The sequence below is a fragment of the Euphorbia lathyris genome, chromosome 3 (assembly GCF_963576675.1).
Source record: "Euphorbia lathyris chromosome 3, ddEupLath1.1, whole genome shotgun sequence".
NCBI classification, from domain to species: domain Eukaryota; kingdom Viridiplantae; phylum Streptophyta; class Magnoliopsida; order Malpighiales; family Euphorbiaceae; genus Euphorbia; species Euphorbia lathyris.
The window spans coordinates 22522894-22538695 of record NC_088912.1 but is presented as its reverse complement, the minus strand read 5'-3'; the positions used below and the strand labels follow the sequence as shown (position 1 = coordinate 22538695).

The 15802-nt window shown below is 34.5% G+C and overlaps 1 protein-coding gene across 1 annotated transcript; it reads right to left on the bottom strand.

Moving 5' to 3' along the window:
* Positions 1–97: 97 nt before the first annotated feature.
* LOC136222470 (molybdopterin biosynthesis protein CNX1) lies at positions 98–12330 on the bottom strand. The gene is made up of 13 exons (XM_066010248.1): positions 12079–12330; positions 11848–11974; positions 11442–11569; positions 9992–10093; positions 9840–9923; positions 8672–8899; positions 7289–7479; positions 7057–7161; positions 6583–6888; positions 2625–2782; positions 2435–2541; positions 1177–1233; positions 98–735 (listed from the first exon to the last, which is right to left on the bottom strand). Exons 1-13 carry the CDS (start codon positions 12229–12231, stop codon positions 517–519), a joined length of 1965 nt encoding a protein of 654 aa, XP_065866320.1. The 5' UTR covers positions 12232–12330; the 3' UTR covers positions 98–516.
* Between the last annotated feature and the right edge of the window lie 3472 nt (positions 12331–15802).

Below are 15802 nucleotides of genomic sequence, written 5' to 3'. Positions count from 1 at the left end.
TATTCCACCATATAGTTATATTTTTATCTTCTCAGAATTTGATTGAGAAACAAAATTGCCACTAAAAGAAGAAGCCAAAGGTACAAATACTCCAAGATAAACAAAGAAACATCAAGTACACTCATATAATACAGAAATTACAAGTTAATACGGATAGATTACACTCATGGTCCTCCAACTATGAAAAATGAAAGAAAAACGTCATAAATCTATATTTTGTAACAACAAACCCCTCAACATTTGACTTTTGTCACAACTATTAGCCTTTCGGCTTCAAATCGGCAAACCTAATAGCTGGAGATGCCATGAAAAATGTTAGTGAAAAAAAAAACTCGTGCATCCCTAATCCTCTTGTCAAAAGAAAGAGTACCGACTCGTAATCTACATGGCATCTCTAGCAAATGGTGTTACAAATCTCAGGTCAAAAGGACAATAGTTTTATAAAAGTCAAAGCGGCGAGGGGTTTATCATTACATAATAAAGAGTTCTTATGATAGCTTGAAGACCATGGATACTTTAATGAGAACAAGAACAAGTAGGTTCTGGGACACTGCCAGAGGCCAACTTGTAGCTGTTTTCCCATGTATCCACAGGTTCTGCTTGTGCATGAGGAACATGACGAGGATGCTTCTCTCGCTTATCGCCTTTTATTTGCTTCAAGGCGTGTTTAAGGGCCGGCAATAAAGCCTCCATGCATTCCGCAACCGCATTAGGATTCCCAGGCATATTGATGATCTGAATATACAGCAAGGAAAATAACACCACGTCAACTGAGAAGATTCAGTAACACTTAAGTGACTTTGGATTACTATAGAAATGATTTTAGATTAGGATACTTTGCAGTTTAGTGACCGGAGTGAAACAATAAGCAAAGTTGAGCGACCGTCATTGCACGCGACCCATAACAAAGTAGAGCAATCCTCTGGATAACTAACAGTAACAATATTCTATATCCTCGGTATGGAAGTGATATCAATTAACTTGAGCAAACCCAAACTATTCCAAGTTAAATTTTATTATGCTCTCAGTTTGCCAGCTAACTCAGAAATTTTTAGATTTTGATATGGCGAACCCTAGTTTTTAGGTGTATTATCTTATATTTGCATATCAGCATGTTAGATTTCTTTCATGCTGCCATTTGGACTTGATAAAAAGTGGCAAAGTGGCATTGCTTACCAATGTTGAACCTCTTATTCCTGCTGCAGAGCGTGAGAGCATAGCAAATGGTGTCACCTGTTTTAGAGAACAAATACCAAATTCTTGTTAGTAAAAGGTTTCATAATTTAGCAGGCTTCAGTTATATCATTATCAATGTTTTCAAATATACGACTCTAAGCTAAAAATATTAAAGCCTAAATTAGAAAGAAGAATCTGACTGAAGTTCTTTAAAACATATTCGGCACATCACATAAGAATGAACTATTTAACTTAATATGTACATTGCACCAGGGAAAAGGTTTATTCAAATTCAAACTGCCTCCCCTTTTTTTCCCTCTTAAGTAATATTGCATACTGGCAAACAGATTAGAATATGAAGTGAGCAACAAATGACGTTCAGAAAACTCAGGAAGAGAAAGGGGTGATTTTCTTTCCAAAGCGGATATCAGTATATAGATTTTTCTAACCAAAGCTGAAAATAGCATATCTTATTATGCCTTCCAAAAACTTGCATTACCAGATCAGTTTTATAATGTCAATTTGTAAATATGGGAAAATTTTACCATAACAAATCCTTCAAATTTGGCAAGATATGATTTAGGTTTTCCAATTCCAACTTTCAATACTATAATACTTGAGTTTAGTACAAACTGAAATGTCAATCCTGTAATTGACCAAACAGCATGATCTCCACTAAAACTGCACCACACATACCTAGACATAACCAAGTGTGATGAATTAAAGACCCAAGTGTTAGATAATGAAGAAGAGGGGACAAAAGAGTATAGTAGGTTCATAAACTACAAAGTTCTATGCAATCAGATTCCAAAAAAATAAATATCAATGCACAATTAAGTTCATACTATCTCTAGAACACTGAACTCTACCAGTCCAAGAACAGAGAGTTCCCCCCTCAAACAAAAAAGAAAAGACATTCACGCTTTTCTGCCTCCTACTAAGAAAATAGCGTTCTGTGTCCTAGTACAAAGAATTAGACAATGACAGTAATAGCATGCACAAAGGATTATCGACAAATAGGAATACTGAAGTTTCTAGCATCCAGGAACATCATTTTCAATTCTGTTGTACACAAACATCAGCGCAAAATGAATGAGGAAACCTTTTTATGCGACAGTGATATAAATTGATGGAAATTTCCAAAATTCTACTCAACAATTTAAAATCTACGATTCAATGAACGATAATGGTACATGAGAATGACATATAAAAATGTATAGCATACATAAACGATAATGGTACACGACACTTCTGCTACCTTAAGACTCTCTTGCATCATGACGTACAAGAGACCAGGTGTTTCCTTCTCAATCAACTCCTTGGTTGCTTCAGGAGTCACATCTCTTGGAGTACAGCCAGTGCCACCTTCATCATGAAAATAAATTTTGAGAAAATAGGTAGTGTTAGAAACTTAGATTAAACAAATTTACATGGTGCAAATAGCTAACCCAGAGTAAGAATGAGATCCATTCTATCAATGTCACTCCACCTCCGCAGAACGTCTTTAATATTGCTAACATCATCTGGAACAACAGCTGTTGAAACTACTCGTGCTCCTCCTAACTTTTCTGATGATGAATTAACAACTGAAACTGCTCTAGGTCCACTGCAAATTTTAAAATTCATGAGATTATTTCATGAAGCTTAGATTAATAACACGACTATTAATAAAATAAATTAGCTTAAATAGGGATTCCAAACCCCTAAAACTAGATAATAAAATTAACAAATTTAAATTCCCTCTTTCATAAGAAAAATTTAATTGCAAGATTTGAACTATTACAAGGACAGCCTCTTTGATACAAGCCTAGAGAACAAGTCGGAGCAGTAACAATATATTGCCCCTATTGTCTACCTGAATGTGTCAGGAAGAGAAGCGTGCCAACAATAAGGGATGTCATTATTAATTAAGTACAACGAGGTTTTTGAAGTCTTGAGGATTGATTGGTGACCACCACATATATCTATAACAAAATTGAAACATATCACAAAGAAGTACAAGCAGAAAATAGATATGTATGCAACAAATTGGATGCTACCTAACTCTAAACAAATAACATGACCAGCTCAGCTATCAGTATCAACCAATATTGTTGCAAAGTATTTAGTGTTTCACATGTTATGCTTTGACAAGGGAAAGTATCAACTCTGCTTTTTGCTTTTGCATCCATTTGTGACCTCTCAGAAATGACGATTCAAAGAGGTGTATCGAGATGCATTACACCAATATGCACAAATTAGCTCCTTTATCAAACACAAAAAGTATGATTTGCAGATGTAGACATTATATAGAATCTCAACATGTTTACAGGTAGCAAGCTCATATCCTAAATATAATAAATAATAGACCAAGACAATGTGATAACATTTCCTTCTTATTGAGTTTTATTCTTCGGAAAAGGTTTTTGGATCTAAGAAAATGGTTGCAGTGGATCAAATTTTAGAATTCATGAGATTATTTAAGTCATGAAGCTTAGATTAATAACAAGACTATTAACAAGATAAATTAGCTTAAATAGGGATCCCAAGCCCCTTAAAAAAGGTAATAAAATTAGCAAATTTAAATTCACAGTTTCCTAACAAAAATTCAATTGCAAGATTAGAAGTATTACAAGAAAAGCCTCTTTGATACAACCCTAGAAAACAAGTCAGAGCAGTAACAATATATTGCCCCTTTTGTCTACCTGAATGTGTCAAGAAGAGAAGAGTGCCAACAATAAGGGATGTCATGAACAATTAAGTACAACAAGGTCTTTAAGGTCTTGAAATTTGATGGGTGACGACATATGTCCATAACAAAATTGAAACAAGACCATTAACAAAATAAATTATCTTAAATAGGGATGCCAAGCCCCTGCAATAGATAAGAAAGTTTCATAACAAAAATTTAATTGCAAGATTATAACTATACAAGGAAAGCCTCTTTGATACAAGCCTAGAGAACGAGTCAGAGCAGTAATAATATATTGCCCCTATTGTGTACCTAATGTGTAAGGAAGAGAAGCGTCCCAAAAATAAGGGATGTCATTATCAATTAAGTACAATGAGGTCTTTAAGGTCTTGAGAATTGATTGCTAATGACATATGTCCACAACAAAATTGAAACATATCACAAAGAAGTATAAGCAGAAAAATAGATATGTATGCAACAAATTGGATGCTACCTAATTGTACACAAATAACATGACCAGCTTAGCTATCAGTATCAACTAATATTGTTGCAGAGTATTTAGTACTTCACATGTTTCACTTTGACAAGGAAAAATATCAACTCTGCTTGTTGCTTTTGCATCCATTTGTGACCTTTCAGAAATAATGATTCAAAGAGGTGTATCCAGATGCATTACACCAATATGCACAAATTAGCTCCTTTATCAAACACAAAAAGTATGATTTGCAGATATAGACATTATATAAAAAAAAAATTCAACATGTTTACAGGCAGAAATCTCATATACTAAATATTAATAAATCATAGATCAAGACAATGTGATAACATTTTCCTTGTTATTGAGTTTTATTCTTCCTAAAAAGGTTTTTGGTTCCAAGAAAATGGTTGCCATGGATGAAATTTTAGGCCAATAAAATAGCTGGTTTTTACGAGTTTTTGTTTAATGTATACAATCATAAATTGAAGGGGGGGTGATTCCCTGGCAGTTTCAACTATCAAATCATGATTGTGGAAAAACAGTGAACTTCTAGATTTACTGCTTGTAGCCTGTAGGTAATGATTGCTGGACACCAAAAGATATAGACTTCAGTCACAATTGTCTAATCCAAATACAAGTCCATCCAAGTCAATTTGTGCATATAAATGCAATATAACTATACATATAACTTCTTTAACTTTAGTGACCTTTATCGAAGTATAAAATTGACTTCGTTTGACTTCTTATTACAAGTCTTCTACTAACATTACAGATTCATGGTTCTAGAGCTAGCAAAGCTTGATCTAGCATGCTTACTAGCAAAAAAGCTTCTTATCTCATTAGTCTACATGTATAAGGAGAATAAGCTAAGATGGACATTGTTTCAAAGCAAAAAAATCAATAATCTGTACATAAAGAAGCTTATACTAAAGCTTGACTGTAGAATGAAGTGCAGAATCCCCATGAGTTGAACCTACTTGAGTCATTACAGGTAATAATGAAAATGAACACAGTGAAGATATCCCGTAACATGATGATTTTGACTAATTACTGTGTATATTCGAAGGGTAGTGATTAAGAGGCTGGTTTCAATCACATGAATTGGTTCCTATATGATCCTAACACCTTTTAAAGAATTCTTAATATGATCGGTACTAACGAACTAGTTGGACTTGATGAAACTACATTTGGAAATTGAGGAAAGAAAGACACCAAGCAAGTGCCGGTTGGTACACAGCCCAAATTTTGTTCGTATAGTGACTAAATTATAGGGGAATCATGGAGTAAAACAAAAGAAGGTGGCTAAGAGCAATCAAAGAAAGGGCATTAATCTTGAACCAACATAGCAAGTTTCCAATCTTTAAGCCTTCTGTAAGTTCAAATGTAAATGAAGACACCACAATAAATATACAATTATTCAGAAATTAAAGCATTTTCATTTTCTTCAGATATTTTATCAAGAAACAAATTCCCAACAAATGTAAAAAGGATTTTTGTGGCTAAAAGTGAAATTAATGGGTTCAACTCAAGTTCAACCACCAAAAGCGCTTCAATAGATTTGATGCTCCTAATATCAAAATAGTTATTAACTAACTCCTTTATAGAACTATAAGGTTAAAGTACAATTTCTTATAATTGACTTAATCCAAGATCAAGACACCTCATATACGAAAAGAATAAGGTACCACAAATATGACGCTATACTGTTGCAAAGCATTCACCTTTCCCACATCTGACTATGATGAGGAGGAACATCAACTTTGCTTTATTACTTTAGCATCCATGAAATGACCCTTTTAAAACACTTAAAAAGCAGACATATCTGGATGCATTTGTATCAAAACAATCCAACCTCATCATGGATTATCTTCTCAGTAAATTGATAAACCAAAGGTTGACATTCAAAGTAGTGAAATTCAAAAAAGGGATGTTTTGATAATGCAAAAGGTATTTGAATTATTTTGCTCACTAGAGCTAAAAGCTTCTAATAAAAACTTCAAACCTACAAAATATTTTTGACAAATATAAACATTTGAATCAAGTAGTCAGTGATTGTAAACACTGAAATAACAAGAAGCTAATAATATTAACTATTAAAATATAAAATAATATATATTGCTTAGAATGATGAATCCTAATATTAATTCTTTTTTCCCACCAAAAGGCTTAACTAAAATATACAGTGAATAAAAAAAGGTAAAAAAGCTCCAGCCTGGAGAATACTGAAAGAATGGGGAAAAAAGTTGAATTACCATACCTTCGATCAGGCCCAGCCCCTGCTGCAACAGTATCACTGACTGTCAGAACAGCTACCCTGACCTCAGAATTGTGCTTAGTTATTTCTCCAGATTTATTGCTTTGTTCTAAGGAAACTGAATCTGAATTCGAGGATATGTCAGTCTCCACAATAGCAGCACTGCTTAAATCAGATATTAAGATTGCTGAGACAGAGGATCCAGCAGGAATTACACTGCCTTTTGCTGGCAACTCCAACAGAGCATTTGCAGTTTTCATACTTAAAAGCCGGCTGCTCATCTGATTACCAGTGCTCTCAGCAACAAAACTGACATTGACAGATAAAAGCATATTTAATGCAATTAGGGGAGCTTTATTGTGAGCAGGGGAAGAAAGAGAAAAAACACATAAAGCAAACAGTAGAGGAAAGGAGCAGGTTCTATCATGAACTAAATCGTGATCCACGACTAAAAAGTCAGTACCCTAAACAGCTTACCCAGGACTGCCCGATCCATCATTAACCTTCCATCTAATTATCGCACGATGAAATTCTGGTCGGACTGGATCTGTCTTTATGGGCTGGTGAAGACGAGCCTGCAATCTATATAAAGGATATGTGTTTAAAAAAAGACTAGCCAAAAAGTCAAATATGTTTTTAAGTTTCAGTTCATATTGCAAGGGAAGCAGGTATGCAAAAGAAAGAACAACATTTTAGAAGTCTCGGTAACCTCAGAAGACGAGGATTTGCCCATCCGGCAAGAGAGCGGATTGCAGGGACTACAAAGAGATGGAACGCAACTAGACAGCCCACTGGATTTCCAGGCAATCCAAATGCAAGAATTTTTTGTGATTCACTGTTCTCCGACTGTTTCAAATTGATTTCTGCAAATGTTGAAGGTTTCCCTGGTTTCATGAGAACCTGAAGAAGCAATCAACAAAAAGTTATTATATTTGTCTATTAGTTGAAGCTTATATATATAGCTTTACCTTGTTATCAAGCTACAAATTTTAAGTTGAGTACTAAACCTCATGTGATCATAAAATTTGTGTAATAAAACTCTGGTGAGGTATTCAGTAGTGAAGACTGGATTCACCACTTAACTGTAGCAACTTAACCCAAAACTTTTATCTAAACTTAGCACAAACTTTTATTCTAGGTCAATGTAATGATGGTGAAGAGTAGTAAAAATTATTGTCTATAAAAATATTATAGTATTTCTTCAATAATTTAAAATTTAAGAAAACCTACACATTTTGAGATGGTAAAGAGATACAGGGAGATGAAGAAAACCATATAAAGCCAAGCAAAATCAATGATCCATAGCTCCGGATCATTCTTTCCCAGCCAGCCTCTGTAGCCAAACAAGACTACCTTCTTATTTGACATCTATAGAACTTTGCCAAATTTGTCCACCTACAACTTCAATCTTGCCTACACCATCAACCCCAGTAGATGAGATTTGTAGGACTGGTGTTGGGATAAGGTGTGCTAAATGCTACAAAAAACTTGGGTAAAGTTCAGTTGCCAGTTTTTTTTTTTTTTTGGGTCGAAAGAGAAATAAGAGATATGACTGATTAATAGAAATAGCAATCTCCAGAAGTTTATGTTACAGGGAGAGAGCCGTAATTTGGTCATAGCTAGAGGTAAGCTTGAGCATTAATGAAATTGGAGATGACAAGATTCTGTTATTATTTGTTTGACTAAGTAAAGTGGTCTGATTTGCAGATTCTTTAGTTATGGAGATTTTATTTCAGTCTTTAAAAAGTGAAAGAAAATTGATGATCTGGGTCACCATTGATTTGCAGATATACTGATTTTTTGCATAGAGAGTTTGTATGTTCCACAACCATTTCCTCTTTTTCTTTTCAATTTTTTCCTGGTGTTGAAAATTGAAAATTTAGAGAATTATATAAAATAAAATAAAATAAAATAACTACAACCTCCATTTAATGATAATTCTTGCATTTCTCTATCGAACATTTTTCCATCTGACTCTAAATAGAATTTGTTCTAGAATTTGGCACTAATAATTCCTTTCTATTTTCTTAGTAAATTGCACCCCATCATTTGTTTAGGAGCAATTTTGACATTTATATGGACATCAGTTTACCTTGTTGAAATGTAGTGTTCCTCTCCTTTCAAGCAGTGGCTTGACAAAATCCCTGTCTCCCATAGAAACACCTCCTGAAGTTAGAAGAATATGGATTCCAGCAGAAGAGGCTTTATCAAATATCGTCTCAAGCTCGTCCTCATCATCTCTCGCAATTCCAAGATCAACAACCTTGCACTGCTGCTGTATTGCAGCAGCAAGTAACATAGCACGGTTGGAATCTCTAATCTGCATAATATCTGAATTGGCTAAATCCTTAAATTTTGATAGTGTAAGCCGTACAGAAATCTTCTCAAAGAAAATCAGAAGTATATATATATATATATATTCACGATGAAATTAATAAGTGCTTTATCAGACAGAACTTTAAAGAAAAAGATGAAGATTTTCCCATTGAAATCAATAAGTACTCTGTCAGATAAAACATTTTGTTAATGTAATATGCTAGGTTTTCTGCAGATTAAGTAATATTTATATGTATAGCTCCCTAGAAAGGAAGTAAACATCGTATATGATTCAGGGAAGTAACAATAAATAATGGTGCAAAAATATGAAACCCATGAATGCATTTATTATGTTACACAGTTTAGAGGGTCCACTATTCAACTACAATAATGCGTTTCCGCTCTTGTGATGGAGAGCTTTACAAATTGATAAGCACAACATTGAAAATCATAAATAAGTCCAAGGCATCTATGAGATGAACATGTTAGAGAGCTCCAAACCACACCAGCTTCTCCTGAGCCACAAAGAGATGTTTCAAACAGAATGAAAGAATTTTCATCAAAATAAAAGCTAATTCTGATGTCGTCTACAGTATTCTGAGCGACCGCATATTTAAGTCTTGAATGCTTGATAAAAGATAGGTGGACATTGGAGAGAGAAAAAAGCATTCTCTTTATACATCTTTTGTCAGAGAAAGTTAGAGTTGATTCTGTTTTACTATTGAAAATTTCCAACTAGGAATGATGATCAGATGTAATTTTGAAACCATTGCATTTGTAACTATTTTCCACCAGGGCAGGCCATTGGCAAGGCTAATAGTCCAAAAATATATATATATCCATATAAAAAAAAGAGTTTGCTGATTCAAACTAAGAACTTACTAATGTAATCAGTAACAATCATATTGCTCTTGAGGAAATTGAAGATTTCCATAATGTAGTACCTGGCCACGACCTAGACAAGTTGTTGTTGGCTCGACAAGTTCATCCCCTGTGGAAAGCAAAGCAATTGTAGGTGTAGGGTATACCTGAAGCAAATTGTTGACCTTAGAGATTTCATGAATTCATGAACCACAAAAAGAGATTCAAGTCATACCTTCGCCATCAGAACGCCAACAGTAGCAAGTAAACCAATTTCTGAAATATCAAGTCGTTCTCCAGATTTTAACACCACAACATCTTTCTCAATGTCACAACCCTGTGTAAAACAGAGACTTCTTATAACTTCAAAAAAACCAGTTCAAAGTAAACACAAGTTAACCAAACACAGAAATATAGACCATATAGTTAATTTTTATTAATGTGTAGTGAAGTAACTGGATCAAATGAGAATGTAGGATAATCATAATGCATCTCAATATACTATCAATTACTCACATGAGAACATGGTCAATAAATACATAAGGTCTCTAGCAGGATCCGAGAATATACCCCTGTCTTACCAGTTAAACACATGAATAATTCCTTGATTGAAACACACACAAACAAGAAAAAATCTGAGAGATTGTAGCAAACACAAGAAAAATTCTATCCTTAATTTAGTTGTTTGCTTTTTGAGTGCTTTTGAGAGCCACGTACCTAATTTGCTTAATTTAGCACCCCAAAAAAACTTTTGACACTGTATTTATTATTGCTCCTGGAGGGCGAGCCTTGGCGCAACGGTAAACGTTGTTGTCGTTTGACCAAGAGGTCACGGGTTCGAGTCTTAGGAGCGGCCTCTTGCCAAAATAAATTGGCAGGGGAAGGCTTGCCCCAGACCCTCGCTCAGCGGGGACGCGTAGTGCGACCGGGCCGCCCTTATTTATTATTGCTCCTCCATAAGCACTCAATTGGGAACATTCTAATGCTAGAGTATGAACCATCCTATTTGACAACTTCTTACTGCTAAGGCCTGAGTAATTTAATTCATACAACTAAAATGCTCTATTGTCCTTCATTGGATGATTGTAAAGTTTTCCTTCTAATAGCTCCAACTCCAAGTGCCATCTCTACCATTGTTGTTGGAATAATTTCATTCATAATAATTTTAGGTAATTTTTATACATCTACCAGATAGATAAAGATCTCCTGAGGAAGAGAAAGAACGTAATAGGCATAAAGTTTCCATTCCCATTGGTAAAACTTTTCCAGAATTCTTCCCGAGGCCTCAAATCTGACATAGAACATGGCACATAAACCTTCCTATATCTTTTCACAAGCATACATTTGGCAGCCACAAATTATATTGTTTTCAACCATTGCTAGATGTTTAAACTCCACTGTTTTCAACTAAAGTTTAAACAGGGACCTGTTTGTTTGTGAGAACATGAGAAGTAGGAACTACTGCCCTTAGATTAGCATCCATCCATAAGTCTGTATGCCAAACACTAAAAAATTTGGAGTTTCTTCAAATTGGAAGTATAACTTTAGTTATCATTTTAAAAACTAAAATATCATATACAAACATTTCAAGGATATTATGTTTCATAAAACTAAAAAACTCTAATTTGATTAAGTCATAATCTATAAAAAGAACAAAGAAAGGGAGATGGAATCTGAAAGTTTACCACAGGACGAATATCAACACCTTTGCTAGTTTGCACCAATATGCGTACACGTTTTGATCCACCTGAATCATCAACCTTTTCAGTATTTTCAACCTGAACAACTGCATCAGCACCATCCGGAATGGGCCCTGAACAACAGTAAATGTATATAGAATGTGCGATTGAGAGGCAAAAATATTCATAAAATAAAGAAAAAGCGATAGTTTTGCCCACCAAACTCCCAAGTCTTATCCCACACATAAAATATAGTAGACCTGAACACATAAGTATTCTTCTGTTATATCATAACTTTAGACTAAATCCACTGCAGAACAGCCATCTCAACACTGGTAAAAATTGCATTGAACACAAATATAGTCTCACAAACAGAATAGTAAAATAAGCGGTACAAGAACAAGTGATTAACCTCCAGTTGTAACATACGCAACAGTCCCAGGAGTGACAGTGATGCCGAGACCATCATTTCCAGCTCTTGATTCTGTAATCACCGGATACTCACCAGGTCCATCTGAAGCAACTACAGCATAACCATCCTACAAAGACCGCAGAACAATGCATTTTACACATTAGTAACAATTCACCTAGGCAAAACTCCAAACACTTTTAAATAGGTTTATTGGGAGTCCATTTTCGTTACCTTGACTGAGGCTGGATAAGGAGGTAAAGGATCAGGTGCACGAATATCCTCAGCTAGTATCTTTCCTAGAGCATCGTGGAGAGGCACCGTTGTTGGTGGTAGCCGCTGAGCCACCCTGAGAACGGTGTTTATCGCTTCCTCCGCCGACATCATCGTTGATATATTTTTTTTAACTAGTAACGGTGGGTGTGGTGTGCTGCTCTCTGTTTTGCCCCCAATACAGTAGAAGTGATGACTTGTTTGACTTTGCAAATTATAACCGATAAAAGTACAACTTGAACCTCAAACTTTGTGCACGTAAGCAAATAGACCCAAATTAGCCGGATAAGTTATAATTGAACCCTTGAAATATACACCTTAAATCAATTGGGTCCCATACTTCTAAAATCAGCAAATCAAATCAATCCCTATCCTTTGATAAAGTCACCAATTGGATACCTGGTGAGAAAAAGAGCTAAACTCGGATGAATGGAAGATTTATTTTGTCACATTGTACAACTCCTCAAAATTAGACCTGTCGTGTTCGTGTCATGTTATTTTTAGATTCGTGTTAAAAAAAAAGTAAACTCAAATCCAATCTAAAAACTTGTGTATTATAATTGTGTTAACCTGTTCGGATTAATATCGATTTTTTATCGTGTTTTCGGATTGCATGTAATTTTATTATGCATATATATAAATGATAATTTTTAAAAATATAAGTAGATTTAGTACTATTTTTAAATACTAAATAGTTTAACATCCGACTCAAAGATCACGTGATAATAACCCAACAAATTCGCCTATAAGTTAGCTTGAGTGTTGGCAACAGAGGCGGAGACAGGGGGTCGGGGTTCCGGGCCCCTCCGGCCGCCGGAACCACCGTGGTTACGAATAGTTTCGGCCCTCATATTTCCATAAAATTTAAGGTGTTGTTGTGTTCCGGCACTCCTGTTTCCAAAAAAATTTAGATCGGATGCTGAATTAGCAAAATTGGCCCAGGTCCTGTTAGGTTCTTTCTAAATCCAAAATTTCTTTTTTTTTTTTTTTTTTGCCCGTTAGGCCTCATTAAATCCAAATTTCTAATTTTTTTTAGGTCTGTTAGGCATTTTTTAAACCTAAATTTCTAAATTTTTTGACTATTAGGTCTTTTCTATATCCGAATTTTTTCTATTAGACACTGATTTAGCAAAAAAATTACACACCAAGTATAAAATCAACCTCCAACCGAACAATCTTGTATTCGCCACTAGTTGGTAAGGTTTCACATTCTTTGACTTGACAAGGTGAATTTCATAAAAAATTATGTTATTAACTGTGTGAAGGCTGGGGTGGATAATGTCGATGTATCTAGAGCACCTAATCAAGAAATATGGGTTAGTTGGCGAAAACCAAACAATCCCTGGGTGAAATTAAACACGGATGGGTCGTGCAATTCGGGCTCGAAAGCAATTGGAGCAGGGGGTCTACTAAGGGACTCAAACGGAAGATGGATAGTCGGGTTTACACACAACATAGGGAAAGGAGACAGTTTTATAGCTGAGCTTTGGGGAATATACAGTGGCCTGAAGATCTCAGTCGAACAAGGGTATGACTTTATAATTGTGGAATCAGATTGTCTAGAAGTTATACAATATCTCAATGGCCGCTTTCAACAACACCAACTCCACCCACAAAGAGTTCTTATCCAGAACATCCTCTCTTTCAAGAGTAAGTGCACTGTTAATTTCAACCACATTTACAGGGAAGCGAACAAATGTGCAAACTGGCTTGCCACATTGGCTCTAGATTCTAGCAAAGGAGTAACTTCCTTCAGATGCCCTCCAAGCGGGATTCAACAATTACTATAATTAGATTATAGGAGCTTAGGGGATTACAGATTGATTTCTGTAAATCCGCATTGATTTTCTGTTGTTTGCTTTTAATAGCTTTCAATTCAAACCAAAAAAAAAAACAAAGCAGCTCCAACTTTGGCCTAAGAAGTATAAGAAAAAATGGTTGCATCAGTGTTGCATTTAAGGAAATTAGGGGGCTTAACCCACACATTATCGGACCTTGCAGTGATTAAGACCTCGCGAACCTCCTTTTGGTTCCTAAATTTCACTCAATCACACAACACATTCATAACAGGCTCGTCTTAAACATTTTTAGGGTCTTGTGCTAAATGGAAAAAAAAAATTGGACCATATTCATTAAAAAAATTAATAGTTTCATATAATAATAATGTTTCTACAAAATAAAACACCAAAATACTTTTAACTTGATTTTTAGCATTGTAAATATAATTAAATAATTAAATTAGATATTGTATAATAACAATAAAAAAAATTAGACCCCTCAAAACTCGTAGAGCGTTAAATTTCTGGATAAATTAACATTCACCTAATTTTTCACATAATAATTAATAACAATATCCCTAATTCCTGTCAAACCTCCTCGGACGAAACCACAACTAACAAAACATGTCAATTATCTTCCTAATCCATGTCACAGAGAACACAATTATCAAACACATTCATTCCTTTTCTCAAAAGATTATGTTGGATGGACAAACAATTTCAAACCAGCTCCATGTGAAATACAGTAGTGAGCTTTATAGGGAATATTAGCTTTCTAAATCTATCCCTTGGAGCTAGAACCTCGATAGCATATTAGAGCATCTCCAACAGAGATTGTTTTAAAGAGTACCAAAAATTGACATATCATATTAAAATATAATGTTTTATTAATTTGGTAATCCACATCACTCTTGGTAATTTTTATTTAAAAATGTTCTAATAGTAAAGCAACTTTAAAAGTTGCCACAATGACCTCATAAATCATTACTTAATATATAATTTATTTAATTATAAATATTATCAATTAATAGTGAAATGAGAGAGAAATTCATCAAAAAAGGTGAACCAATAGTATTCAAGTAAATCAACTTTTTTATATTAAGAAATGTTTGGCAACCTTGCTTCAAGGTTGCTAAAAATTGGCTACCTTTTCGCAACTTTTTTTGGCACACATCATCATTCCAATAGTAGGCACCATTTAAAAGTTGTCAAACTAAATACCACATAAGCTTGGCACTCTTTTGGGCACCCCTATTGGAGATGCTCTTATAAGCTTTTCGCTGAAAGGTAAATTACACCCATGGCCACTGAACTTTACCCATTGTAGTCACTAAATTTCAATTCTTAACTGTATGACCATTAAATTTTACACTTTTTAACACCGATGGCCACTTAACTTTAACTAACTCTTCAAAATGACCGTTTACGACCTCAAAATGAAAATATTTAAAAATTAAAGTTGTTCAGAACGACATTTACTATGAAACTACATTTTTTATTTTCCAAAATCACCTTTTTTGGAGCTTTCTCTCTAAAAATTCATTCTCTCTCCTAACCAAACAACACATAAATGATCTCAAAACGAAAATTTCAAGAATTAAAGTTCCTTAGAATATCATTAACTCTTCGATTTTTTTTTATTTTGAGACCTTCAATGTTCGTTTTGAGGTGTTGAGTGGCCACCGGTGTTAAAAAGTGTGAAGTTAATTAGTAATTATACCGTTAAAAATTGAAATTCAATGGTCACAATGTTAAATAGATAAAGTTTAGTGGCCATATGTGTAATTTACCCTAAACAGTATTACCATTCCAAATAATCAAATCCGAACAACCACCCAACCTAGGTGCCAACTTTAATATTTGTTGAACGTCACTAATCACAAAACGGTACTTCTTCAATAATTCCA